The sequence below is a fragment of the Amblyomma mixtum genome, chromosome 4 (genome assembly GCF_055824585.1).
Source record: "Amblyomma mixtum isolate Tamu chromosome 4, ASM5582458v1, whole genome shotgun sequence".
NCBI classification, from domain to species: domain Eukaryota; kingdom Metazoa; phylum Arthropoda; class Arachnida; order Ixodida; family Ixodidae; genus Amblyomma; species Amblyomma mixtum.
Genome location: NC_143015.1, coordinates 156,044,314 through 156,069,909, shown reverse-complemented (window position 1 = coordinate 156,069,909; position 25,596 = coordinate 156,044,314). Strand labels below are relative to the sequence as shown.

The window sequence follows — 25,596 nt, the reverse complement described above, 5'->3', positions numbered from 1 at the left end:
CTTTATATGCATATCAGTCACAGCGCCAGTTCTTCGGAAAATCTGGCGTCGTTGGCGTCCTCAGCGGCTTCGGAGTTGTGTGCGGAAAAGCAGGTGGTCCACTTGCCACTAGGTCACGTGACGTTGTGACGTCATCACAACCTGCTCACCGCGGCAGGTGGCAAACACCTGTTAACCGGATGACCAGAACGAACATGGTTGTTCCATGAATGCGGGCTTGAAAAAAAAAAAGGAAACTTAGAGCGTAAACTTCTCTAGCAACGTAGACGCCGCGTGCCTGACATTTTTGCGGAACGTGCTCGGCATGGAGTGATGATCACACTTAGAACGAACCGAGATTGGCATTAATGGGAATACTCCCATTTTACAAGTGATAGTCACGCTAAGAACGAATCTGGATTGGCACTGAAGTGAATGCTGCCCTCTTACTAGCGATGGTCACGCTTAGAACAAACCTGGATTGTCATTGGAGTGAACGCTCCCCTTTTACTAGTGGTGGTCACGCTTGGAACGAATCGGGATTAGCAAAATAATAATAGGTCAGGAAGGTGAGATAGATCGAGGTGTGGAAATGAGCTTCGGAGATTTCATGCTCTATTGTGGCCACGGCTGGCACAGGACTTGGATATTTGAAGATGAAGGGAAGAATTAATCATTTGGCATGCAGTTGCCTTAACCAGCTTGATGATTATAGCTTGATGATTATAGGTGATGTTGATTAGCCCGACAAGCCTGGCTGCAAGATAAGTGTGAAGTCAACCCCCATCGATGCAGCAAGTCTCCACGAAGCGGAGGTCTCCGCGGATGGGACGAAATCCTCCCCTTCGTAATTGCGTATATGCGCGATGTACACACTGGGCGTGCTCCGATCCGCAGGCGTGGTGGGCCCGTATCGCACCATGCGTGACCTGGACCATTAAAGCGAGAGATTCCACCGCCCTCCGTACGATGCATCGCGAAAGAATGCAACCTTCGTGCACCTTTTTCCCCGCATTTCCTTAGCTTCCAGCTCTTTTCGCCTTTCTATTAGTTCGCCTCCTTTGTCTTTATTTTCTTGCCTTCCTTTTTGCTTTCTTCCTTTCAATCTTTGTTCTTTCTCTCCCTGTTTTTTTTCTGTTCTATATCTTAATGCGCGTTTCTTTCTCTCTCTTCCTTTCTTTCCTTCTTTCTCTCTCTTCCTTTCTTGCCTTCTTTCTCTCTCTCTCTCTCTCTCTCTCTCTTTCTTTCTTTCTTTCCTTCTTTCTTTCTTTCTTTCTTTCTTTCTTGCCTTCTTTCTTTCGTTCCTTCTTTCTTTCTTCCTTTCTTTCCTTCTTCCTTCTTTCTTTCTTTCTTTCTTTCTTTTTCGTCATTCTATGTGCATGTTTTCTTCCCTCCTTCTGTCTTTCTGTTTGTTCTCTTCCTTCCCTCCTTTCTGTTCTGCCTGCTTGCTTAGTAGCCGTCGTGTTTTCTTCTTCCTTCTCTCTTTGTCTTCCAAGTGTTTGCGGTCTCCCGCAAAGCTATTCTTTTCAACGCCCCCCCCCCCCCCCCCCTACATGGTCGCGTACGCTCACACCACCACTTCGGACACGGCCCCCAGCGGGGTGTGTGTACCGTACGGGCTGTGCTGCGGTGGCGGTCTCTTCCTTACTCACCCCCGCGGTGCCTCCCCGCGCGCGAGCAGAGTCCAGAGTGACACGGTTCCCACGAGGGCGGAGGGGGGGAGTAGCCGCCGCAAGCCTCCGAGGGAGCGCGGTGCCGATGAGGGCCTCGCGTGCGTAGGACGCCTGGAGGCCATCGCACCGCTAGCCCACTACGACTCTCTCTGCGCATGGGCAGGCTTTCGGGTGTCCGAAAAGGGCACTGTACAGAGCTGCTGTCGGACGTATACATACTGCGGAGATAGCTCAAGTCGTCTAAGCGGTGAACTTAAAAATGGAAAGGAAAAGAAACAGGCTGGAGGTTTAGCATTGCCAAGTACGAAATATTATGAGAAGGCAGTTTTTGAAGCGGAAAGCTTCACTAGGCTCGTCAACACCGCGCTTCGCGTGGGCCACCCCTGGGCGCCGCCGTGGCGCGCCATTTCCCTCCTCGCCACCCCCTCCGTTCTCCTCCTCGCCACCGGTTTACCCTTCGCCGCTGCCGCGCGGTCTCCGTCGCAGTCCCAAGAGAAGGTTCTTTCGCAAGGCGTTGCGATAACGCGTGAGCGGCGGCGGCGGCCATAAAAGATGCGCAGACATTCATCATGGAAGGAAGAAAAGAAGACCCAGAAGTGGCAGCGAGGCAGTTGGCTCAAAATCTACACCGTTATCGTGGTGCTCCCAGTGCATTGTGCGCGAACTGCGACAGCCATGACGTCAAACAAAGCATAACTGCAGCTTTTCGCTTGTATATCCAGGCTTAACCAGAGCTAAGTCACTGCGAATTTTTTTACAGCTGGGCACCACCGCCACGTACCTGACAGGCCGATTGAGGTGTCCACTGACCCGGGGAGCCGGTTATGCGCGTCTTCAACTTTTTCATCGTCAGTGCCAATTTACCCAATCTACACTGGCGGCCTATGCCCCAATGCCGCGTTTCTACAGCGATGTTGTCAATGCCAACGCGCGTTTCTCTAGTGACGTGTTTCTGCCACAACCTTGTCCACGCCAGCGTATGCAGCGCACATCTCTGTGTCACTCCCACCACATAGCTCAAAGTGCGAATTTAAGTTTGCCAGCCATATTAGTCGACGAAGAAGACGATGTGCAATGCACGGCAGTGTTTTGCAGTTTAACACGAGGTGTGTTCCGCTTCAGGGACATTTATGATGAATGAGACTTTCTACCGAACCGGTTGCTGCTGTTAAACGGAGTCTATTGTTTCCGCCCTTTTAGCCGTGTTTTCTGTCAAGCTGGTGCAGTGCAGCCGCTAGCTGAATGCATTGTAAATAATATGTGCATATAGCCCATTCTGTACATACAAAAGCTCGTATAGTAAGTGCCTTGTTGATAAAAAAATGCGGCGATAGCCTTGTGTTCTCGGGCAGTGGGCAGCGAAGCTGTCCTGTTCGCGCCGCTGCGGGTTCGAATCCCAGTCACAGCATCTTTTTATTTATTTCTTACGGTTTTTCCAAGGTCACCCTCAAAGGTCAATTTGCACACGTTAACACAAACCAATGAGCCGGTTTGAACTCCCGAAGTACTGCGTTTGCATAGAAAACTTCCGGACCTTTTTGGGCACACCTGTTGTGAAGGAGACACAGTGATAGCGGTCGCGCCAAAAGCTCTCCGGTGGGGTTTCAAAGCCGTCAAGCCTAAGCGCATTTTAATGTAATGTCCTAGCGGCTGTTTCCTATCTTTAAGTTAGAAGTACTTGTAGGGCTACCTCCAAGCACTTTCCTACTCTCTAGCGTAGCTTCGTAGTATACAATGTTATTCTGGTCGGTGGGCAAGGATCGTACACGTGTATTTAATGCACGTAAAGCCCTCTTCGTTAGTCCCGTGTCCATTTCTCTCGCTTAAATTAATTCACTCGTTACTTTAACTAGTCAGTATATCGCATTCAGATGCTTCGTCGCAAAATATTTTGACCCCCAGGACGTCCCCACACAAGTGTTGACAATCTTCCCTGCATATTGGGTGGGTACTGTTTCTTTATTGGAGGACGAAAACATCAAAAACGAGAATCTATATATCTATCTAATATATACAAATACTTCCTTATAAATCCTTATCATCCTTATCTTCTTTATGTTAATTTATGCTCTAGAGTTTCCCTTATCAGTGCGTCATACCAATGTCTTCTTTTGAAGACAGCTAGCTATTTTTCCCCTATTATTTCAATTCCCTTGTTGGTTTGGACAGATCAGTCTTATTTTTTGCTAGTTAGGAAGGCAAAGCGAGGCACCAAAGAACCCGTGGCCTGGTCATCCTGACCGCTGAAAATATGCGAGCACTTTTAAAGGCAGCAGGGACAAAAAAGACTTCCCTATAGGCCCGCCACTATGGCGTCCGGCTTACCATCACCGATGCATCAGTGTAGAGAGCGGTCCTCAAGAAATGAGTGTTATTCATAGGCCCCCAATGCATGCGTCCCATTCTCACGGCTAGGTGTACACGCCATCGAATCTCGCAGGACGTCCAGGCCCCTCCCTTCAGCCCTCATAACACATTTCAGCGCCGGACTGCACCCAGCCCTAATTAAACGCGCCCTGGTGTGCGGGTCAGCGTAGTACGTACATGGGAGAGACGTTTCGGATAACTGCTCTCCGGAATCCCATAAGGAAATACCACGCTTCGCGTATCCCACCCCGTGTTCGTGAGGGACACGGCCCTTGCGCTATGTCTCACCACCGCCATCTGGTATCGCGATTTGCATTCTCGGGTCCCACTCCGCGGAAGTGGCCGCGTGGTGAAGTTCTCAGGCTGGCCGGCAATCGAACTGTGGGTTACGAGAAGGTAGCCGACACTAATCCTAATGACGCCCAGCAGGCGAGTGTCAAGTGCGCTCGGACAGGAGGCAACAAATGTAATAGACCCCTGTCACGCCGAAGTCTTCACCGGCATTTGGAGCAGGCAGCCACTGCGAACATTGAGCACAACTGAGACAGGCCTGTGTCGCAATGTACAAATAGAACATCATCATGAAGCTTGCGCGCCTCACACCAGATGGCGTCGCCGGGTTCATTGAGTGCGTTGGTTTAGGATGACTCGGCGGCTTTAAAGTTATTTTACATAGAGTTTCAGAATTTGAGCTGCGCTTGAGCTGGCCCGTACCCAACTGTTATCAGCGTTCATATGTTGGGAACTCATCAGCGCTAAAAAGAAGAGTAGGAAAAAACGAGTGAGATAAGATCGCATTTTCGTGCAGTCAGGCTTACTTCACCCTTATTTTAAACAAAAGTAAAGGGTTTCAACTTTTCTCGGGGCGACAAAGTGGCAATCTCGTTGGCTCAACTGTAGCGACGCGAACATTCAAATATCGCGGAAAGAGCTTTAGGCGGTATGCCTGTTCACATGACTTACCCAATAGCCCAAACTCCCAGGCTGAATAGGTTATGGTTATGGGGCTAAAGGCTGAAGCACTGTACTGAAATTTCAGCTTGTGATAAAGAATTCCCAATAGTATGGGCCTCAGCCCATCAATCAATCAAGTGGAATGAAGGCCCGAACTCCTCTGCTCCAGCTGTATACTCCCCCGGGAATCGCACGTGATACACCTTAGATTTAGAAACCATCTACTCACATACACGGAAATTCTCCAACACTAGAGACTTTCAAAGAGGACATACCTACCCCCCCCCCCCCCCCCAACCCCGACAGGAATCGAAATCAAGGTGAAGAAAATGTAATCAGACGCTCGCAGGCAGATTCAATGGACAACCCATAAAAGCTCATATTGTGTTATTTGGGTGTTATTGGATTTTCTTGGCTCCTTTCGTGTTTCTGATGTTACACTTTTTAATTCCGGATTTATTTGGATTTAATTAGCATCTATTAAATTCGCATCTATGCCTTACGTTATCATGCAGATTCTTAGCACACAGCACCGCATGATACAAAAACATTGTATTACCTCCCCCTGTCCATCCGTCCGGGAATCATAAATTCAAGCAGCTCACGTAATCGTTCCAATATTGGAAACGCATTGGAAAATGCCGGTCGTACAAAGGAGTAGATTGAAACCATCCATTCGCAATATTGGGCCGATTGCTAGTGCTGCTTGAGAATGTTATTCGGACAATCATCAAATCATGCGTTCTCCACTTACGATTCCTACGCAAAACACCGTGTACACTTTTCCGATTCCACCAATACATTGCTCCGTGTATATCTCATACCTGCATACGTACTTTCTCCTCGCAGGCCAGCCCGAGGCCGCCGTACCTGACCGCCACGGACTACGTGTTCTACGTGAAGCGGCAGACGCAGAGGGAGAACAGCCACCACCACCTCCACCACCAGAATGGCCGCTCGGTGACGTCATCCGGCGGGGGGGACCAACCAGCCCTCAGTCCGGAGGACGCCATGGTCGAGCTCACAAACTTCACGGAGCTTATGCGACGGCTCAAGGAGGACCTACGGTCTTCGTACAGCAGGTATTGCGCTTTATTTTTATCGGACGGATTCGACAAACGCTCTCCACCTGCTCTCGCGAATGTTGGGTTGCTGTCGCCTGCAGCGCTCATAGGTCGAGCTCTGCTGTCAATGAAAACTTTGCGATCACTGCGCCGACCCGCATTGGAGCAATGCGAAAGCAAAACAGCCACGTACTATGTCGACGACCGTGGCTGTTCTGGCGTCCGTGTACTATATCGACATCCATGGATATTTTGACGTCTTATTTCATTCCGCTTTTTTTGCGTTAAATTAATTACCTAATTAAACCTAATCCAGCATTTTTCCCATGGCAGCATTTTATCCCACGCTCTCTGTCACAATCACACTTCCACACACTTATCTTCAGAGAACGACGTAACCGTGCGGACAAAATTCGCGGACACTTTTTGCTGACGCGACAGAACCATATAATACACTCGCATTTATAATTGGTTACGGGGAAAGGAATGGCGTAGCAACCGTCTTGCACTCGGTGGACACATCGGTCGTACCAAGAGGAAGTGTAAGAAGCAAGCAATGAAGAGGTACATTAGCGGAAGGCTCCGAAATAATCTCGACTACCAGGGCATCTTTAACGCGCACTGGCGTCGCACAGCGCACGGGCGCCTTTTCAGTTGCGTCTCCGTCGAAACGACACCAACCGGACGGCACTGAACCCGTGTCCTCCGGCTCAGTAGCCGAGAGCACTAACCATGAGCTGCTTGCTGCGCCGGGTGGCCGTTCTGTTAGCAAGCTATAAGTCGAAGCATCAATGAGAAGGAGAATCTGAAACAGGTCAATGCGGAGTAGTTCCCTTACTATGGAAAAATTCCTAAACTACGCAGTGAAGAGAGTGGAGACGGTTAGTTAGGTCCTCTCACCTGCCTGGAATTTTCCCCGCAACTGCGGAAATTTCCGAATGTTGGAGCTTTGCACACATGGTTCGTCATTGGGGCTAGAAGTCGCGGATTCGATTCTAATGATTACATCAGCCGCATTTTCAGGGGCATACAAATGTTTAATTCAGCCGAAACTATAGGAAATGCCAGAACGGCCATGCGCTGCAATCAGACCGCTCCAGTAGGTCATTCCTCCAGGAATCCTGGATGCGTCTTCGAGATATGAACGCAATAATTACCAAATTGTAAGTATTTCTTGTCGGAAACCGAATAACTTTCCGCATACCGTTTCCTGGTCGCGCCGAGTGTATGGACACTGGTCTGCATCTTTTCCGCGCCAGCTACTTGTTGATTTATGGACCGCACCTTCAAGGGTAGGCCGTTATCCCTCTAAATTCTTAGCCGTAATAGAGGCGTTGCTATCGCGAGCAAAACTTTCCTGCGCCGCTAGTAAGAAAAGCATAAATAAACTAATTGCCGTACAGAAGAGTACAGCAGCATTTCGAGACACCACTCCGTCGTCTTTTATTCGAGGACCACATCCTTTCCATGTTTCCTGGAGCTCTGGGAGGCTCGCCTGCGGATAGTCCTTGCTTACACATCTTTTCCGTTAATGCGCACGCTTTCTCCTATTGGAGTCTACGTCCACCGAGTCTGCCTGCAAACCTCTCTAATCGACTTCCCTTCTTCAGCTTTCCTTTTCTGAACGCCTCTTTGGCGGCGGCTATACGATGGCCAGTCCGTATACACGAAAATGCGGCCCCGGTGTCCCTCTGTACGCCTTAATTCCTTCCTGGCTCGGCCGAACGCGTAAGCGCATAGTTGGCCCGAGGCGCTGTCGACGCCGAGGACATCCTCGTTCCGGCTCTCTCATTCAAGAAGTGAGCCCGGGGGCGTCTTTTCCGCCTCCCTTGCCGGCGTGGGAAAGAAAAACGAAAGTGCAGGGCTCAGGGTGCGGAAAGAGGAAGGAAATTGGGTCGCAGTGCTGTTCTACGCTTGAGTATACGCTGACGAACGCTGACACACACAAAAAACGAATAGAAACATGTATATGCACTTCGCTCGTATCGATGTCATTCGGATTCAGCGGGTGTGTACGCGGTTATGCGATACGGAACGGGGCATTCGTTGTTATAGCCGCCCATGCTCCCCTTGTTACTCAATGCCGTTTTGGGACCGGTTTAAGGTACTATGAATGAATAAATGCGCAAGCGGAAGCTTGTTACGACACGCTGTGGAAACTGTAACGCAACAGCGGATGTATAAGCGGTGGCGAGTTTTGACTACTCCCCTGTGCCGTGCTAAATTTAAAGGGCGACGTGCAGGACGAGGCGAGCGCGGCGATTAGCTGTTGGCACACATCCGCTTGTGTACGAGCTGGCAGGTCTTGAGTGTAAGGACCAATAGGGGATTAGTATACTTGGAGTTTAATTTTGCTTGACAACACGCGTGGAACTAGGTTATGTTTCGATTACAACGAGAAGAGATGGAACCGTACGCAACAGTATAGACGAGACTCTGTTCACCACTCCTAAACTGCCATCAAGCACGTTGGGACTATTTTCATCATCATCATCAGCCTGACTACGCCCACTGCAGGGCAAAGGCCTCTCCCATGTCTCTCCAATTAACCCTGTCCTTCGCCAGTTGCGGCCACCGAATCCCCGCAAACTTCTCAATCTCATCCGCCCACCTAACTTTCTGCCATTCCCTGCTACGCTTGCCTCCTCTTGGAATCAACTCCGTTACCCTTAATAAGGACCAGCGGTTATCTTGCCTTCGCATTACATGCCCTGCCCAAGCCCATTTCTTCCTCTTGATTTTGACTAGGATGTCATCAACCCGCGTTTTTTTCGCTCACCCACTCCGCCCGCTTCCGATCTCTTAACGTTACACCTATCATTTTTCTTTCCATAGTTGGGTGCGATGTCCTTAACTTAAGCTGAACTCTTTTCGTTAGCCTCCACGTTTCTGCCCCATAGGTGAGTGCCGGTAAGATACAGCTGTTGTATACTTTACTCTTGAGGGATATGGGTGAGGGATATTGGCTATTTTCAGGTAACTGTCCTTTCTCTCGCTCAGCGATTGATGGAGAATAGAAGAAAATATAGTAAGTCTCCTTACGAGTGGAATGCAACAGCACTAAATTTCACATTTATCGCAGCTACTGTTCTGAACTTCAGTGTGTGTTTGCGCAACCTTTTTTGCACCTGTTGATCCATCAACCACCATATTCGGATTGTTGGCTTCAGTAGCAGGCGTCCGCTGTGCTGTGACGGTGCCGACATTTTCATATACAGTCGAATCTCGCTATAACGAAATAATGGACGTAACGAAGGAATGACGATTCTCCTTGGAAGCTCGGTCAACGCGGCCTATAACGAAGTTAAGGCTATAAGGAAGTAATCGCCGGCCCCCTTCAACTTGAGTACAATGAGGTTTAAGGGCATCATATGCGAATTTGAGAACTAGGTTGCTCACAACCCGGTGGGCAGTTTGTGATGACGTCACCAGATCGCGTGACCTCTCTGGACTGATCAGCGAATTTCGTGCCATCGGACGGCACTGTATTGCTATTGCATTCAAATTACTGGTGCAGAATTTAAAGACAGTAAGAGAACAGTGTGAATTACAGAAGAAATTAAAAGTTGGTATCTGTAGCTGGAAGAAATAACAGAAATGGACTTGTGCCGTGCAGGCAGCGAGCACGACAGTTAACCAGCTGTCTCTTGCAACAGAGTGGACTCCAAGGGAAGAAAGGAATAGCCGGAGGCAGCTTGATAGTAACATGGGGAGATGAGATTAGGGAATTTTTTTTTATGGATAGGGTATCCGCTGCTTGCGCAGGAGGTCCCTAATTTTAGATGCCAGAAAAGGCATTTGAACTTCAGTCGACGTTAATTCGACCGACGGTGGTGTCGACGTCACTGGGGAGAAACATATCGCCAGTATATGTTTGAAAGCACCCGTAAGAATGACTGCGTGACATCATAAATGCATGGCTCTGCGGGATACTACAGCAGTAGGCAGACCCAGCACCCATACTCTGGGCAGACGCAGCGGATATGTCTTGAGTTGACCCATACCGAACGGTCATGTATCTTTCAGCCTTGTGGCCTACATCTGGCACTATGGCTCATGTTCTTAATCGACCGTGAACCGTCCTTGATTTCCCCGGAATCATTCCCATTTCAAAACAAAGGTTTAGCCAAGACCCACTGCATCACGCATTCGTGACCCCCTTCTTGACAGATCTTAATTCATCATGCTGCACTGTGCGTTTTTTTTCGGTAAAGATATCGCTCTCTCCATACATTTTTCTTCCCGTGGCACTCGCATTGTACAGAACCGGGCAGTTTGGCACAGGTACAAATAACTTGCGCTACGCAACAACTGTCACCAGAACAAATGAATCCAAGTCACGCGCAAAAGTCTAGATGGTTCAGATATCCTCGTGGACACAGTAAACCTCCCGTGCTTTATAGTTTACCGCACCAATCGTTGACAGGCGATGTTCTCTTAGAACCTCGCCCAAACATACGTCGCTATTCACCTACTTCCACACAAAAGTGCACGGGCTCTGCTAGACGCGCTTATAAATCACCGCACGGAACCTTTTGTCTTCCGTCTGAGCCCTCAGACAGTGCGCCCTACCGCGGCATTCGCCGTAGTTCCCCTCCATTTGTTAACCCTAAAAACACTGGCGACGGCGCACCCCCTAATGGCGAACTCATTGTCTCCGCTTATGCCCCCCCCCCCCCCCCTTCAACTTCCTAGCCTTCAACTTCCTGTTTTCCTTTCTCACACACGTCATGTCGTTGAACAGCACGAAGCCCTTGCGCTGCTCTGTCGTCCTTCACGTATATATGTTTACTTTTTTTCGCGCTCTTTCGTGGCGACCGTGCTAATTGAAGCGTCGTTTCCGGGTGCGACACAACGACCAACTTCCTCCAATAGTTCCCAGGGCGGAAGCACGCTTAGTGTCCTTCAAACGTAACTTGTTTCCTCCTTGGAGTGTGGTCGCTTACGTCAAAGCCTGAGAGAGGTCAGATACAAATTTTCAGGGAACGCGTTATTTTGAGGCGTTCATTACTTCACAGATCGTAAGGAAGCACTCCTTTTCTTCGAAAAAACGAGTAAGAACTTGATTACGGCCCGACCGTGTTGCTTGTTCGTCACGCGTCATTAGTTGCGGGCGGCGACGGAAGGTATTCGAGAATCATTCACGCCGTCTTCCACGGCGAAGCTTCCAGTCAGTGAGAGACTGCACTGTCGGAAGGGATAAGCTACAATGGAGGAAGCACCGATTTTCTCCGCCCTTGTTTGCATATATATATTTTTTTCGCACTCGTTTTTTCTGTCCCACGGTATACGTATACCTCGCCGCAGTCGTCTAAAGCCTTCTAGCTTGTACCGTCACGCGACAAGGCATTTCCCAAGAAGAGCGTCGTGAACACGTTGCAGCATAGCTTCCGCACTTTGCCTTTATGTGTGGCGGCTCGCGGTCTTCGTGTTGCTTCCTTGTACAATGGCGATGATGTGTGCTTAGCTGAGAACTAGCCTCTGCAAGCGACACTTGCTGCGAATAGTTCGCATGCTTAAAGGTGTCGAAGACGTTAACGATGCTCGTGGGATGGCACTTTTCGAGTCGGCTCGGTAAAGCCTGCGCTTGCTTACTGCGCGCTGACTTCAATACTTCCTTGAAGGAATACGGCTCACTACCGGACTTCCTACAGTGCGTTGTAATGGAATGAATACATAAGGGTGACTTCTAATATGCGAAAACGGGTTGCATTAACTACGGACTACTGGTACCTCAAATGGCGCGATCCTATTGCGTTTGGCAACGTTACTGTGTACTTCGGTTGTAACCGCAGGTACCATCTCATTAGTCATCGTCGGTGGCACCCATAATGACTAACTCTGTTGTTGTATTGTGTTGTGTTTTGCTGTGTTGTGTTTGTTGTGTTGTGTTTGTTGTGTTGTGTTGTGCTGTGCTGTGCTGTGTTGTGTTGTGTTGTGTTGTGTTGTGTTGTGTTGTGCTGTGCTGTGCTGTGCTGTGCTGTGCTGTGCTGTGCTGTGCTGTGCTGTGCTGTGCTGTGCTGTGTTGTGTTGGGCTGGGTTTTATGGCGCATAGGAAACAAGGGTCATCATGCGGCATGCTCAACTCTGTGATATTATTAAACGCAGGCATTTTCGCTTCATTTATATGCTCATCGCAATTTTGTTCTCCATTACAGCTTCGTGGAGGAGTTCGTGAGCGAGCCGAACGATGGCGTCACTCTCCTGCTCGACCTGCTGAAAACGTACCGCAAGAGCACGGGCGTCGACCACGGCCGCTACGCTTCCACCCGGGCGCGCCAACAGCAGGCCAAAAAGGCCCAGGTACGCACATCTATATCTGCCCTTCTTCCGCGCATGCGTCGTGCATCCTGCTCAAGTAGGGCTGCACCAAGCGTGTTATAACACGCCAGCTCGTCTCTGCACATTCAGTCCTATATACATGATGCACTTCATGGACTACGTAAAAAAAAATGGCAGCCAAGGCAGCTTTTCAGAGGAATATCTGACATCTGTCGAGACCACCACACCTTTAATATTCGCCTCTGCCTTGAATTGCATTCATTCAGGTGAGCGACGGTAAGGTGACAGCTCATTTGTTTTGTGACTTCTGAAGAGTGTAGAGGGCGCGGAATGTATGTTCTCTCGTGCCATGCCTGAAATCACATTCTATCCCAAAACACCGATGCATAGCAATGCCTCCGGAAATGACGTTCACTTCACTGGCGTCCACTTATCGCATGGCAGATTACCACGTCTTCTTGCGCCAAATAATAGACAAATAGAGCGAACAACTGGCAGCATGTTGGGGTAACCGAGTGGAAGCCAGAAGTAGGAAACGTAGGAATGGGGCTATGGGAGACAGAGGCTAAGGTGGAGCTCTCAAAGGCACTTAAAGTTAGATTGGCTCATGCCCGTGCCACTGTGGTTGTTCAGAGAATGTCAGACAGGCGGAAGATAAGGTTGTGACATTAGTTGGGGCGTGATGTCCACTGCTCAATCAGGACAAGGTAAGTGTGGAATCACTGGGAAAAGTATTTGTTCTGCAGTCGACGTAACATGGTTGATAATGACGACGATAGCCCTTTAACACCACACCGAGTTTACGGATACGCCTATACGATCAGGCTGTCTGGTGGTGTCATGCGTACCGACGTCTCCACAAAAGCCATGACCCTTGGAAAGCTTTCAGAAAAGTGTGTGTGTGTGTGGTGGTGAAGGGGGGGTTGGGGGGGGGGGGGGGGGTCTGTCTGCGGATGGCCTGCGCCCGAGACCGGGGTATGATTTATGAACAGCTAAATCTGTAAAAGATAAAAACAAGATACTCCTGTCCTTGGGCATCCTTGTCTTAAGTCAAGCGCTACACATAGTCATTATTAACAAGTTAAACCAACAGCAACAACAATTCTCTTAGCTGCCCCACCCCTTGTCAGGCTCTCTTAGAGCCATATATACCGTCCTCCCGACAGTCACCCCACCACGTGCGTAACTCTACGCAATCGCAGGGATGAAAAGAAGGAAAGAAGACGCGTTACACAGGGACAAAAATACGACGCGAGAGGGTTTCTTTTTTCCCTCGTGTTCTTTCCTGGCTCTAACGCTAACCGCACGTGTAATTGCGCGATTACATTACGGGCCACTCGGGCTTAAGGGGTCAAAGGTCGCTACGGGTCACATCCCTCCGACTTACAGTCCTCGGCGGACACGGATTAATTCATGGCGCTGGGCGTGATGAAAAGAACGGCCAAAGAAGGGGCCTGTTCGTCGTAAAGAGCGGAGAAACGGTGTAGATCCGCAACTAGCAGCGCGGGCTTCCTACGACCGCTGTCCCTCGCCTCTCCGCAGTTTTTATTCTGTTTTGTCTTAGGCTTTTTTTTTTGTCTCTATATTCCTTTCTGTGTTCTGTTCTTGAACCTCCCGAAGTTGCCATGGTTTCTTTCTTTCTTTCTTTCTTTCTTTCTTTCTTTCTTTCTTTCTTTCTTTCTTTCTTTCTTTCTTTCTTTCTTTCTTTCCTTCTTTCTTTCTTTCCTTCTTTCTTTCCTTCTTTCTTTCTTTCCTTCTTTCTTTCTTTCTTTCTTTCTTTCCTTCTTTCTTTCTTTCTTTCCGCTGTACCGTAGTTGACTTGCTTTTTTTTCTATTTCGCTCTCTCACGTTCAAGCACGTATTTTCCCTTTGTTGTCCAGTCTCAGCCGCTCGCGTGTAATGCCCTCCTCCATGGGAGACGCTTAAATTTGGCACCCACAGCTAGAGGAGCACATGCGTGCTTTCTTGCCTTTGTTTGGGTGCGCTGTGAAGAACGCCAAAAGAAAACTGCAGGCCCGTTTCTGGGCGTCGGTAACGAGCTTTAAGCGTGAGAAAGACCGTATACGTGCTCCTCTCCCATAGTTTCGTTTTTCTCATTCTTTGCCTTAGGCCTAACAATGGCGCCCTCGAGATAGCTTGTTTGCGGCTCTACGCTCGTCCCGTTGCTCGATTGTTGAATGCACCGCTCTTGCCCACGGCCCTGTGGGTCAAAGCGAATACTCTCGGGCATCCCGTGACAATATGCTAATTCGCTGGCATTGTGGCCCGCTGGCTGAGTTTGGTGACACTGATGATGACGAATTAGGTTTTGTCCTACCGTCAGCCAGCCGAGAAGATGTCATGAGGGCTCAACAAGGAGGTGGTGACAGAGAAACAGCATACGCTGGTTCTAATTAGTTTCCTTAATACGTGCCGACTCTATACTTCTGAGTTTAGACTCTTTGGGGTTGCTGGACCTGCATGCCACTTATCACGCGTCCGACAGGTCAACGCCACGCAGGAGAGTGAAGAAGATTCGCTGGCCTTAAAGTTAATCATTCGCTGTTGAGCGCGGCTTCCTGGAGATTGTTCGCTATAACGAAATTGCACGCGCGTAATTTATGGGGACCGAAAGAGCGTGTAAAGAACAAGTATAACGGCAAATATGACAGAAGCCAACAGCCACAGAAACCAAGGGGCACAGGGGATATTTTTTTATTAATCTATTTATTTTGTGGTGTTGATCAATTTAGAATATTACTGAATATGTTATCGCTTAAAGCTAATTGATTAGAAAAGCAGAAGAAAAAACAACCACACGACGCCGGTGGGATCCGAACCCACGACCTCCGAATTACGCGTCCGGTGCTCCACCTCTGATCTACGGCGACGGCTGTCAAATCTTCTGCTTTCGGGGGTATTTATGTTTACAAGTAACCTAACCTTGAGAGTGTTCACCAGCGCCACCCACGTTCATGAGCGGCGGACGTGGCACGTCCTGATTTACCGCAGGTGTGACGTAGAACGTATAACGGCAAGTTAGGCTATGCTAATGAAGTAATCAACTATAGTCGGATGCAACTCAAGAGAGATGTGGCAAACATCCCTCAAAGGAATCACTGCAGAGAATTGCGTTGACTGGTTGTCGTGACATTAATTGTGCTTAACCCGCTTAATGTGTGGCAATTCGCCTTGCCTCTGCAAGCCCCGGGGTGCCACGCTAGCAGGTGCAATGGGTTTAAGCGTGACGTCAAGACAATCGGCGGACGCCATTGGCTGGAGAACCTCTTTTGAGCTGCTTCAGCTCGGCGGATAGCTCGCCAAGTTATGCTTTGAACTCTTGAAACATACCCACTCGTAAAAGTGTTAAAGTCATACGCTGAATGCTTATCAGTGCGAAAATAGTGAGCAATGCTTTAATTTACCAATCACCCAGGTAGCCAGCAGTTTACCTTTGGCAGAGCTTGCGTCCGGCGTGCTTCGGCGCTGGGAACGTTTTCCAGAGACTTTCTCGTGAAAGTAAATGCAGCACCAATAAGGCGTACATTTCAACGCCTCTTTTTCAACGTTCAACCCCATCAAACCAAACCAAACCAACCAGCCTCTTTTTCGTTTCGTACGCTCACAAAGCCATTGTGTACGCTTTCTCACTTGGCGGGGTAATTCAGGCGTAGAATCGCGCCACTGTTCGACGCATACTAGTGTATGTGTCTTATCTTTAGTTTTTCTTTTTGTAAGTTATCTCTCTCACACGGACCCTGAAATAGAGACGCGTAAAAAGGACCACCCAAGACGAAAGACCAGTGCCGCCCCCAACCGGTGTGATCTACGAAGCACCGGCTGCATCGACGAAGCTACCCGACTGTGCTGTACCGAACACGCGCAAACACTACTGCAGGTGTCGTCGTCATACACAGACGACAACGACTTAGACAACAGACGCTCCAAAACAGAACAACCCAAACAAACACCAACGCGGGACTGCGAATTGTCCACGGATGTAACGTCGACAGCCATGTCGCGGCAACTTTGTGTCCAGGCTCATTGTTCCCTCTCTCTCTCTATTTCCCTTCCCCGCGAAATGGGAAACGGTCGCGCACGTTGGCCATGCCTATTTTTCCACCGCTGCACGGCGCTGGTTGCCGAAGCAGACGATGACGGTGCCACCAGCGACGTGTGTGTCCAGCTCTGGTGCCTGCTCCCCATATACCGCATATACCCGATTCTAACTCGCACCATTCTGTTAAGAAAAGTGAGCCTAAGAACTGAATGCGCGTTACAATAGACCTACTAAAACTATGACTGGCTACGAAGAAAGGAAAGGTAGAGTAAATGTCTCACCTAGCGTCCTTCACCGTTCGTCTCCACCGCAATACAGTCGTCGCGGCCGGGATTCCAGCCCGCGACCTTGGGCTCATAGCCGAACGCCACATCCACTGAGCCGCCGAGGAGGACACAAATGGGCGTAAAAACATAACACGCCAACAGCAGCCCCAGCCGGCATTTCATTCCAGATTGGGTCAAACTACTTCAGTGTATTGTTCGCTAATTTCCCTAGTCGTCATTCATAGCTAGCAGACTGAACAATCTTTGTTGCAATCAAGCGCGAATATGCCTGCGATGTCTACGAAGCCTCATTGCTAGGAGCTTGCGGAGTACAACATGGTATGACGCGCAGACGGCTAAAAATAATTTCCAGAGACCTACAAGGACTAACGTGGAAACAGAAATCAACGCTGCATTAAGGCTACTGCTTCAAAATTTTCGTTCTACGTCTTCACAACCATAACGAACATTAGCTGCGCGTTAGGATAGGGTAATTACGGTATACTCCTGCTGGCCGTCGTCTGTTCCGCCTGTTTTCGTCGTCTGCTAACTGGGGCGCTACGCCGCCATCTTGGGACGCGATTCGCGCGCCATTGTTGTGCTCGGCTGAGCTGCACACAGTTGAGCGCCTCCGCTTCACGGTGTAAATTGAGCGGCGGCCCCTTTTTTGTGTTTTTTCTTTGTTTTCGAGTCGCGTACAACAGCGTCTCGGAATACGAGATGCGCTCGTTGCGTGAGCGCTGCCATTTCAGGAATGCGAAATCTCGGCTCCGGCAGGCTGTCTTTTTCTTGTCTTTTTTTTTTTTTACAAGTGCCGGTATGCATGCACGGCAAGCTTGTTGAGACGGGGAAATCGTGCCTGTTTTTGCCCAGTTCCCACAAGGCTATTCCTGTGACCGGTTCACGGCTTTCCTCGGCTAGGCGCAAAGAAAAGCTCTCTTATAGTTTAGCGAAACGGAAAGCAGCTGAGTTCGTTTCGCCGGCGGTGGTTACAGGGAAGGTGACGTATCGCTTTTGCCACGCGCTATACGTGGTGATTTGCATGGCGCATGCTTGTAAGCGCCAGACAAAGAGTAAAATAAGGACAGGAAGGTTACACACAGCTTGGCCGGTGTACAACGCGGAAAAGAGCACTGAAAAGGTGAAGGATAACTGAGAAGTTGGTGCCAAGCACGCTCCTATCGACGCCGCTAAAGAGGTCACGTGACGGAGCTGGGTGTTCCGTGACATAAACCTTTGCATCCTTTACGCTGTGTTAAATCCGTTTGTGCACTTCTTACTGTGCTAACTATCCAGAGTCAAAACTCAGGTCAAAAAGTTGGCGCGTGTCTTTGTGTGGCAGGCATTCACCTTTGTGCAGGTGTGTGAGAACAGTTCCGAACAGGTAGGCGTGTTCGTAATGGTCCACTTTTGACTGAGGTGCAGGTTGAGGTGATTGGTTGCTACCTGATGGCGGCATCGGCCTTGCTCATTTTTGACTAAATGCCCCTGGTCCCCTCACTTGGTTGGGGGATATCTGGTCATGTAGAATTCATTCTCCTTCTTTATTTTCATCTTTTTAACCCCTCCGCCCCCCGCTTCCTTTACAACCTATTGGTTTTTCTTTTTTCTCTACCCACGATACGCGGGTGGGGCTCCTTTCTATCAGCCTCAATATATACTCAGTATCTGGAGCAAGTACATGGTTCTATCGTTGTGGGATTATGCGTAGGCCACCAAGCCGTCCTGATTCCAACTAAGGGATTCAGTAAATCGAACACTAAAAAGTGTATTCTCCGTTTGAGTTTACACAAAGAAAGATTTTTGCACGTCTCTGTGTGACACGCGTACGACTTTGTGTAGACGCATAAAAACTGTTCCAGCAAGCAAGCGCTCTAAGGAATCCTGTTTTTGGACAGGAGTTCTAACAGCGGTCTAATATATATATATATATATATATATATATATATATATATATATATATATATATATATATATATATATATATTAGACCGCTGTTAAAACTCCATATATATTTGATCTATGAAACATAAGGCAATTGAGTATACAGAGCGGTTCCGGTCACTGTTGCCTCGTTAGAAAAGCACGCACTCGGAAACCGACGTGAATGCGGCAGGAGAAGGGATTAGAAGAAATTGAGGGATTTCTGGCGTCCATAAAGCTTCTTCAAGGACGCCTAGAGAGATAATCATAGTCACTCCTTCCTTCATTACTTCCCTCACGCCGTTGTGGTGGTTTCTACCGAGGAATGAGACAGTTACTGTGTCATCTCGTTTCCTCGCTGCAATTACGAGTATCATTACGTCACACAGCACGACCCAGAAGCAAACCGTTAATTTGGCTTCTACTATATATTTCACAAGGCTGGACATACACGTGCTTACACATCGCCGCACACGGTGTCAGTGACTGAATAATCGTGTGGGGACCTTGGTATCGTTTGGCGCAACGGTGTAACAGTTGTCATTTCCTCCAACCAGACGTGACGACGCAAAGCCATTAACCAAACACGCCTACTCCCAACTGCAACGTTCATATAACAAGGCAACCGTAAGAAGAAAAAAAACAAGGACGTTATTAGCGGCCTCACGTTGTTAGCTGTGTCGGAAAGGTTACGAGGCTAACTAATGGGTCAAGTTACGTGAAACGCCTAATTGGGTCTGTATAGAGCGCTTAGCTATCACGCCGGTAGGCTCGTCGATGCGAGGCTCAAGCGATTGGGTGGCAACCAGCGTGTCACTAAGACGGTTATTCGCCTGCTTGCAACGGAGGTACTGGCGCGACCAGTGAATGAAGCAATCGGCGGATCCATTCTGAAGCGTACTCGAGGGTAATCGTCTTGGCAAACCACATGGGTTGTAAGCCTATTAGAGACAAGTAGCGCGAATATGAATGCCCAGATTACGTACAACAAAGTAAGGCTCTTCGGAGCCCACTGTGTGCTTAGAGACACTACAAAACAATCGCTTAGTGGCTATGCGGTTGAGCGCAAAGTCACTGGTTCGAACCCGGCCGCGGCGGCCGCATTTTGGAGCAGGTGTAATGCAAGGTTTCAATGCAGGTATTCGTCAGTACTTGGCAGGCGAATTCGTTTATTTTTTCCTTTGTTAGTTTTTTTTTTACATCAGAACTTACTGCTTATTAACGCAATAGCGTTATAGGCCCCGTTACCCAGAAAATTGGCGTTGGTGTTGTCGGCGTTGTGAGGGAAAAATCACGAGAATGACTCTGGCAGGTGGAACCCGGAGAGCAACCTACAGGAGGCAGGTTGGCCACCTAGGTCACGTGACCTTGTGACGTCATCACAACCTGCCCACCGGATAGTGAGCAAAGTGCCCACCGTGGCAGGTGGCAGTCAAATTATTGATTGGTCGCTCGGGAATAGCAACCTGGATTACACAAGTCCCCACCAGGTGGCAGCACCTGTCATGCGCAGGGAAGTGGCGCGTCGCTTAAGGTGGGTTCAGACGAGCGGACCGGATCGCGGATGGTCCGCGCGCGTCAGCGCGGTTATCGTGACGCGTGACCAAGCTCCGGCAGACGGTCCGGACGTCGAGCATTCACACGAACGCAGCGGACAATCCGCGCGTCCTCTCGCCCACGGCGTGCTTGCGCTGTTTGCGTGGCTTCGAAAACTCAGCTGCCGAGAGTTTCAACCTGAACGCCGAGAGAAAACGTCGTCTCGCCGCACTGGCTGTAGCCATTGAAGCGTCTGAGGACGAGGAGGAAGCTTTCGTGGCTAAAAACTGTTATGTTGGGCAAAGTCATGGTTGGAAAAAAAGTGCTTGGGCATGCAGGACCTGCTGTACGAGGACCTACTTGAATGCGACCCGGAGAGTACAAACGCTTGCTTCGGCTGAGTCCAGAGCAGTTTTACCAGATACTGGATCACTAGGCGCCTTCTTTCCAAATTCACTCAAATTAGAAGAAACAACAAAGCAAAGCGGGCACTTACGCACACGCTCAAATACACAGTACGTCGCAGTGCAGCATACGCGGAGTTAACAGCGCAGTGAGCGAAACACGAAAAGCAGAACACACAATGCCCACTGGAGCTGCAAATTCGGCGAAAAGCGCGCCAAAACGAAAGGCGCCAGCACGGAGCAAAGCCGACTTCATTCAGGATAGCTAGCCAGACGAGCGCGCCTAGAAGCAAAAAAGAGCAAAAACAATCCCGGTCCGCGGCGGAGGCTCGGTCTGCGCGGACTGAAATAGGCGCTCGCCTTTTTCACTCGGTCCGCGATCCGGGCCCGGAAAAGTCTGCGCCGCCCGCTCAAGGTCACTCAGAGCCGTGACGTTGCCGTCACGTGACGCGCGGAGAGCGCTGACGCGCCCGGACCATCCGCGATCCGGTCCGCTCGTCTGAACCCACCTTTAAGCGCGGCACCACTGCGCCAGGGGGGGTATGATAACTCCCAGGGATCTATATGAATGTAAAGTATAGAGAATGGCTTTCTCCATATGTGGGAATTAACCTATCACGCTATCGCGTGATACCCTTAAGGAGGAGCTGAAGTGTCCCCTAAAGTTTTTCCCTTCTCCACTGCTTTTAAGTGCGCTACAATTCCTGCAGCTGGAGAAGCTCGAGCCTTCGGGCCTGTATCTCGTAACGCCATCCGTAGTCCCAACATCGATCCCTTTCAACAGTGTTATACGAGCATACAGACAACAACTATAGTATGACGGATAACACATTAGGAGCATTTATGCCGATGTTTACTTCATAAGTATATAGGTCGCAAGCACATTTGTTTTCTTTTTCTGAACATACTTTTCCTCTAGGCGCATAAAAGCTATAGGAACTTTTCAACTCAAATGCAGAAATGCGTACACAACTGTCTCTTCTGTGCAAGTTCACTGCTTCCCAAGCAGCACAATTAATCGGCCCAATAGGGGATATTCAAAATTCCGCAAGTGCGCTTTCCTGCATAACAATGCTGCCCCTAACAAGATGGCCGACTTCGCTATAAAGGAACTACATGGGCTTTAGGACAGGCGCTAAAGGTGTGGATAGACTGTAAGAAACGCATTTTGGAAGAATCAAACAAAAAAACAGTCTTTCTTGCTTTGTTTCAGCCGGAAACGCATGGTCCGCCATCTTGTTGGGGGCAACATTGTTATGCGGGAGAGCGCACTTGCGGAATTTTGAATATCCCCAATATTGGAAACGTATTGGCAAAGGCCTGTCCAACAAAGGACCTCAGTGAAGCCATCAGTTAGTTTTGCTGATCGATGTTGTTGATCTTGATGTCTTCTAATGGTTCGGTGATCCGGCGACACGTTGCGGAACAGACAGGACACTTCTTCGGGACTATGTAGTTTGTTCACGAGCGCTCACCAGCGACTTCCACCCGAACTCTCCCTCACTTCGCCCGGTCTCCCCTCCGGTGCCGGCCGGTCTCTCCGGACACTCCTCAGCTCCGATCTCCCCCCTCGATCTCTCAGTCTTCCGATCTCTCTCCTCCGGTCCGATCTCTCCCCGAGTCCACCCGTCTCAATCAATCAATCAGCCTTTTATTTTCTCTATATTAGAGAAGGAGACAGGACTAAAAGCTCGAAAGCTTGACAGAGGTCCTGCTCCCTTTTTTCACGCTGGCATTGCAACAGACAAGCGGCAATAAACTCTGCGCTATACATTATAGCACAAAAGAAAATAACACACCTTGAAAAAAAAAGCAAAAAGTACCAACACAAAAATACATGCAGCGTCATGACACAAACTTGTTCAGAAAAAATTTCTTAATAACGGTATTTGAATGCTGGAAAGGGTCAAACATTTCTTTGTTTAAGTTATTTAATAGCACTGGCAGCGTATACGAGATAGATTGTTGTGAGTAATATGCTCCGATCTCCAATCCCCCTTTTTCGCGCCAAAAACTCGCCCTTAAATACACTTTCCCAGAATTCTGGGGACCATTTTTGTAACCAACAGGAAATGCGCTTGTCAGAGCCAATCAGGAGAATTTTGTTCAAAATGAAGGAGCCAATAGCACGCCAGTGCTCACGGGGTTGTTGTTTACGCGAGCACCGCGCGAATTCCACGAAGACGTTACGCATTTCCGCTTGGTTACAGCACCGACACACACAAACACACAAAAACGCCAGCAGTCGCACAGGGAAGGCTAACGCACAGCCCGAACCGCGGACACCGCCCCAGTCGGAGTCTCCCCCTTCGCTGCTCGTCTTTGGGGCATCCCGTCCGTCACGCGCTGTGCCGTTGAAAGCAATAAATTTACACGCGGCCCCCTCTCGACGCCCCAGGGGTCCGCGCGTCGGCTTCGTTTTGCGGTTCGAACGCGACCCTGCAGGGCCTCGTCCTCCCGCAGCCGGCTACGGTGCAGTCCGCTAACCGCCATTCTTGCATGCATTTTACCACATTTGTTTAAAAGAAACCCATTCGAACGGTGGCGGCCGCTTGAGGAGCCCCGACAAACAGCCAACACACACAAAGCCAAACGGGCCAAGCTACCGGCTTCGGGGTGCGTGCGCGATGGGTCCCTGAGCCGCAACCCGCGATCTTAACTCCATCCATTTGCAATATTGGTCCCATTACATTTGCTGCTTGCGTTCCTTCTAATTGCACACAGTGCAAAACGAAGGCACAGTTACTTCTTGAAGAAAGTAGAGGCGTAGTAGCTGTTTTAAAAACCACCTGAAGGGAAGGGATAAAGGAAGGATTGAACGAAGGCTGAAAGAAAGAGGCGCCGTAGATGAGGGCCCTGGCCTGATTTCGATCACCATGGGTCCCTTAGCGCGGACAGATATTGCGCAGGCATCTTTTAAGGCGAAAGCCTCTAATGCCTCATCGTTGTCGACAGAAGGCTGTCAGCAGAGGTGTCCCGCTTTTCGGTTGGTCGAAATGGTTATGACGTCAGAGTGCGCTGATTCGCAGTAATGAGGTCACCCACGGATGCCTGACGCCTCCTTTTGGAGCACATGACAACTAATAAAATAGTTGTCGTCCGCTCCGACAGGGTACAAGGCGTCCGTGCGTGACCGCATTACATACCTCGTTACTGTGAACATAGCCATGAATACAACCCAACTGATCGAAGCGGAGAGAGCGAGACGTGCTAAAGAACCAGTCAAAGTCGGCAGTCACAGTGTGTAGTCAAAGTGTGTAGTCAACTAAAGCACTAGTACAGCACAAAAAGTCTCGCAGTCAATGCCAAACAGTGCGCCAGGAAAGGCTTTCGCCTTGCAGCACTTTAGAGAGCCAAAGTTGCCCCTGATTTTTTTTTTTTTTTGGGGGGGGGGGGGGAGGGGCATTTGAATGAAGGAAATATGCAGGGATTCGAACCGGCTACCTTGTGCTCAACAGCGGCACTCTCAACGACCACAGAGCCACCGCGGCAGGTAGCTGGACTGCTACAAGGCGGACATACAGAGACACGCGAATGGAAGCTAGCACTTCTCCGAGTGTCCCGCGCTCTGTCTCCCATCGCGTGCTGCGGCGATCGGCGGCTTCGATAAGGGCCCTCCGAGCCGTGTGAAAGTGGCCCCTTTCTCATCAGTGACCCGCCGGTCGCTTCCGTCCTGTCCGGCCGCCGTCGCCGCTGCACCGATCTTGACCACACCGTTCGCTTCGCCAATCCTTACTCTCCTTCGAAGTCGCCATATCAGTTGCGTGCAGTGCGGTGAGAAGGTTTTCGACGGGCGAGGGGAGTAGCGAAGACATGTGTTCGGACGGTCACACTGCAGGCTTGTTTGACGTCTTGCGTGTATGCGCACCGTATTGTTCGGCAAGGAATATGAAAGGCTTGTCCTCTGAAACGCTTGAGTCATTTCAAGCAAGCTGAGTAATGTGTTCGCATGAATGTTTGCGTCCTAATATGACTCGCAGTAGCTTCTGATTAAAGTTTCGGTCGTTGTAAACACAATGAAAGATCCGCATTCATCGCGAACCAAGGCATTACTGTATACGTCAACGAAATCATTGTAAGCAACCTGGATAACCTGGAACGTACGCGTCAACTGGGATCTGTTTTACTGCACTGAGGCTAAAGAGGTAGCAGTGATTGGCGGACAGTGCAAGTGTAACGTTAGGAGGCACAAACAAGGTATCCTAGTTGAAACCAGGAAGATGGACTTGGCGTCGGCATGTAACGGCCAATAGCAGTACCGGTTGCCTCATAGAGTAGGGAACAAAAGGGAACGAAGAGAAAAGGCTGATGAAAACGGGATCTTCCCTCTCTCTTGCATTACGTATGGAGGCGAAACGCAAATGCGCCCGTGTTCTGTGCGATGTCAGTGCAGGTTCAAGATCCCCCGCTGGGCGAAATTATTCCGGAGCCCTTCCACTACGGCACGTGATTCTCTCTTTCTTCTTTCGCTCCCACCCTCCTCCCTTCCCTTACTGCACGGTTCGGGTGTCCACCGAGATATGTGAGACAGATACTGCCTCATTTCGTTACCTCAAAAACCCATTTTCAATTTTCTTCCACCTGTAGGGTGTTTGTAAAACCGGCCGACGCCCCGAAAACTCCTGAAGTTAAAGACGGCGTATGTACAGTGGCGTTTCTAGGGGAAGGTTTATTTGGGCTGCAGTGATTCCCCCCTCCTCACCCCCCTCCCCCCACCCCTCCAACACACACACCTTGAAATGTCACTATACTCCGTCTCACAAGATGTTTGCAGCACTACGAAAGGTACGAGCTCTCTCGTCCAATCAGGATGGCGCGCACTACATTAGTGTGTTCCTACGTGCCTCTCGCACCGCCAGTTATTGACAGGTGGCTCCATCATGGTGAAAGAAGGCGTACTAGTAGTTAGCTTCTTTTTACCTCCAGCAGGTGGCGCTTGAAGTCTTTTTGTTCTTTCATCTGTTTGTTTTTGGACAGGCGGACGCCCGTTCCAATGGGACTGGCCCCACTTTTTCTTTTTTGTCGCCACTTGTTCGTATCAGTTCCTCTGTAGTAACGTTACAGTTATTTTCAGTCTTCCTGTCATGTGTTTATGAATTTATTTATTTC

The 25,596-nt window shown here is 49.5% G+C and overlaps 1 protein-coding gene across 1 annotated transcript in view; it reads left to right on the top strand.

Annotated features, from left to right (window-relative positions):
• The window catches only part of mwh (multiple wing hairs), a 230,814-nt gene that overhangs the window by 183,132 nt on the left and 22,086 nt on the right, over nt 1-25,596 (top strand). The window contains exons 3-4 of the mRNA XM_089541011.1: nt 5,823-6,055; nt 12,196-12,340. Of these exons, the coding sequence (XP_089397137.1) occupies nt 5,823-6,055; nt 12,196-12,340 (378 nt within the window). The remainder of the gene's footprint in view (nt 1-5,822; nt 6,056-12,195; nt 12,341-25,596) is intronic.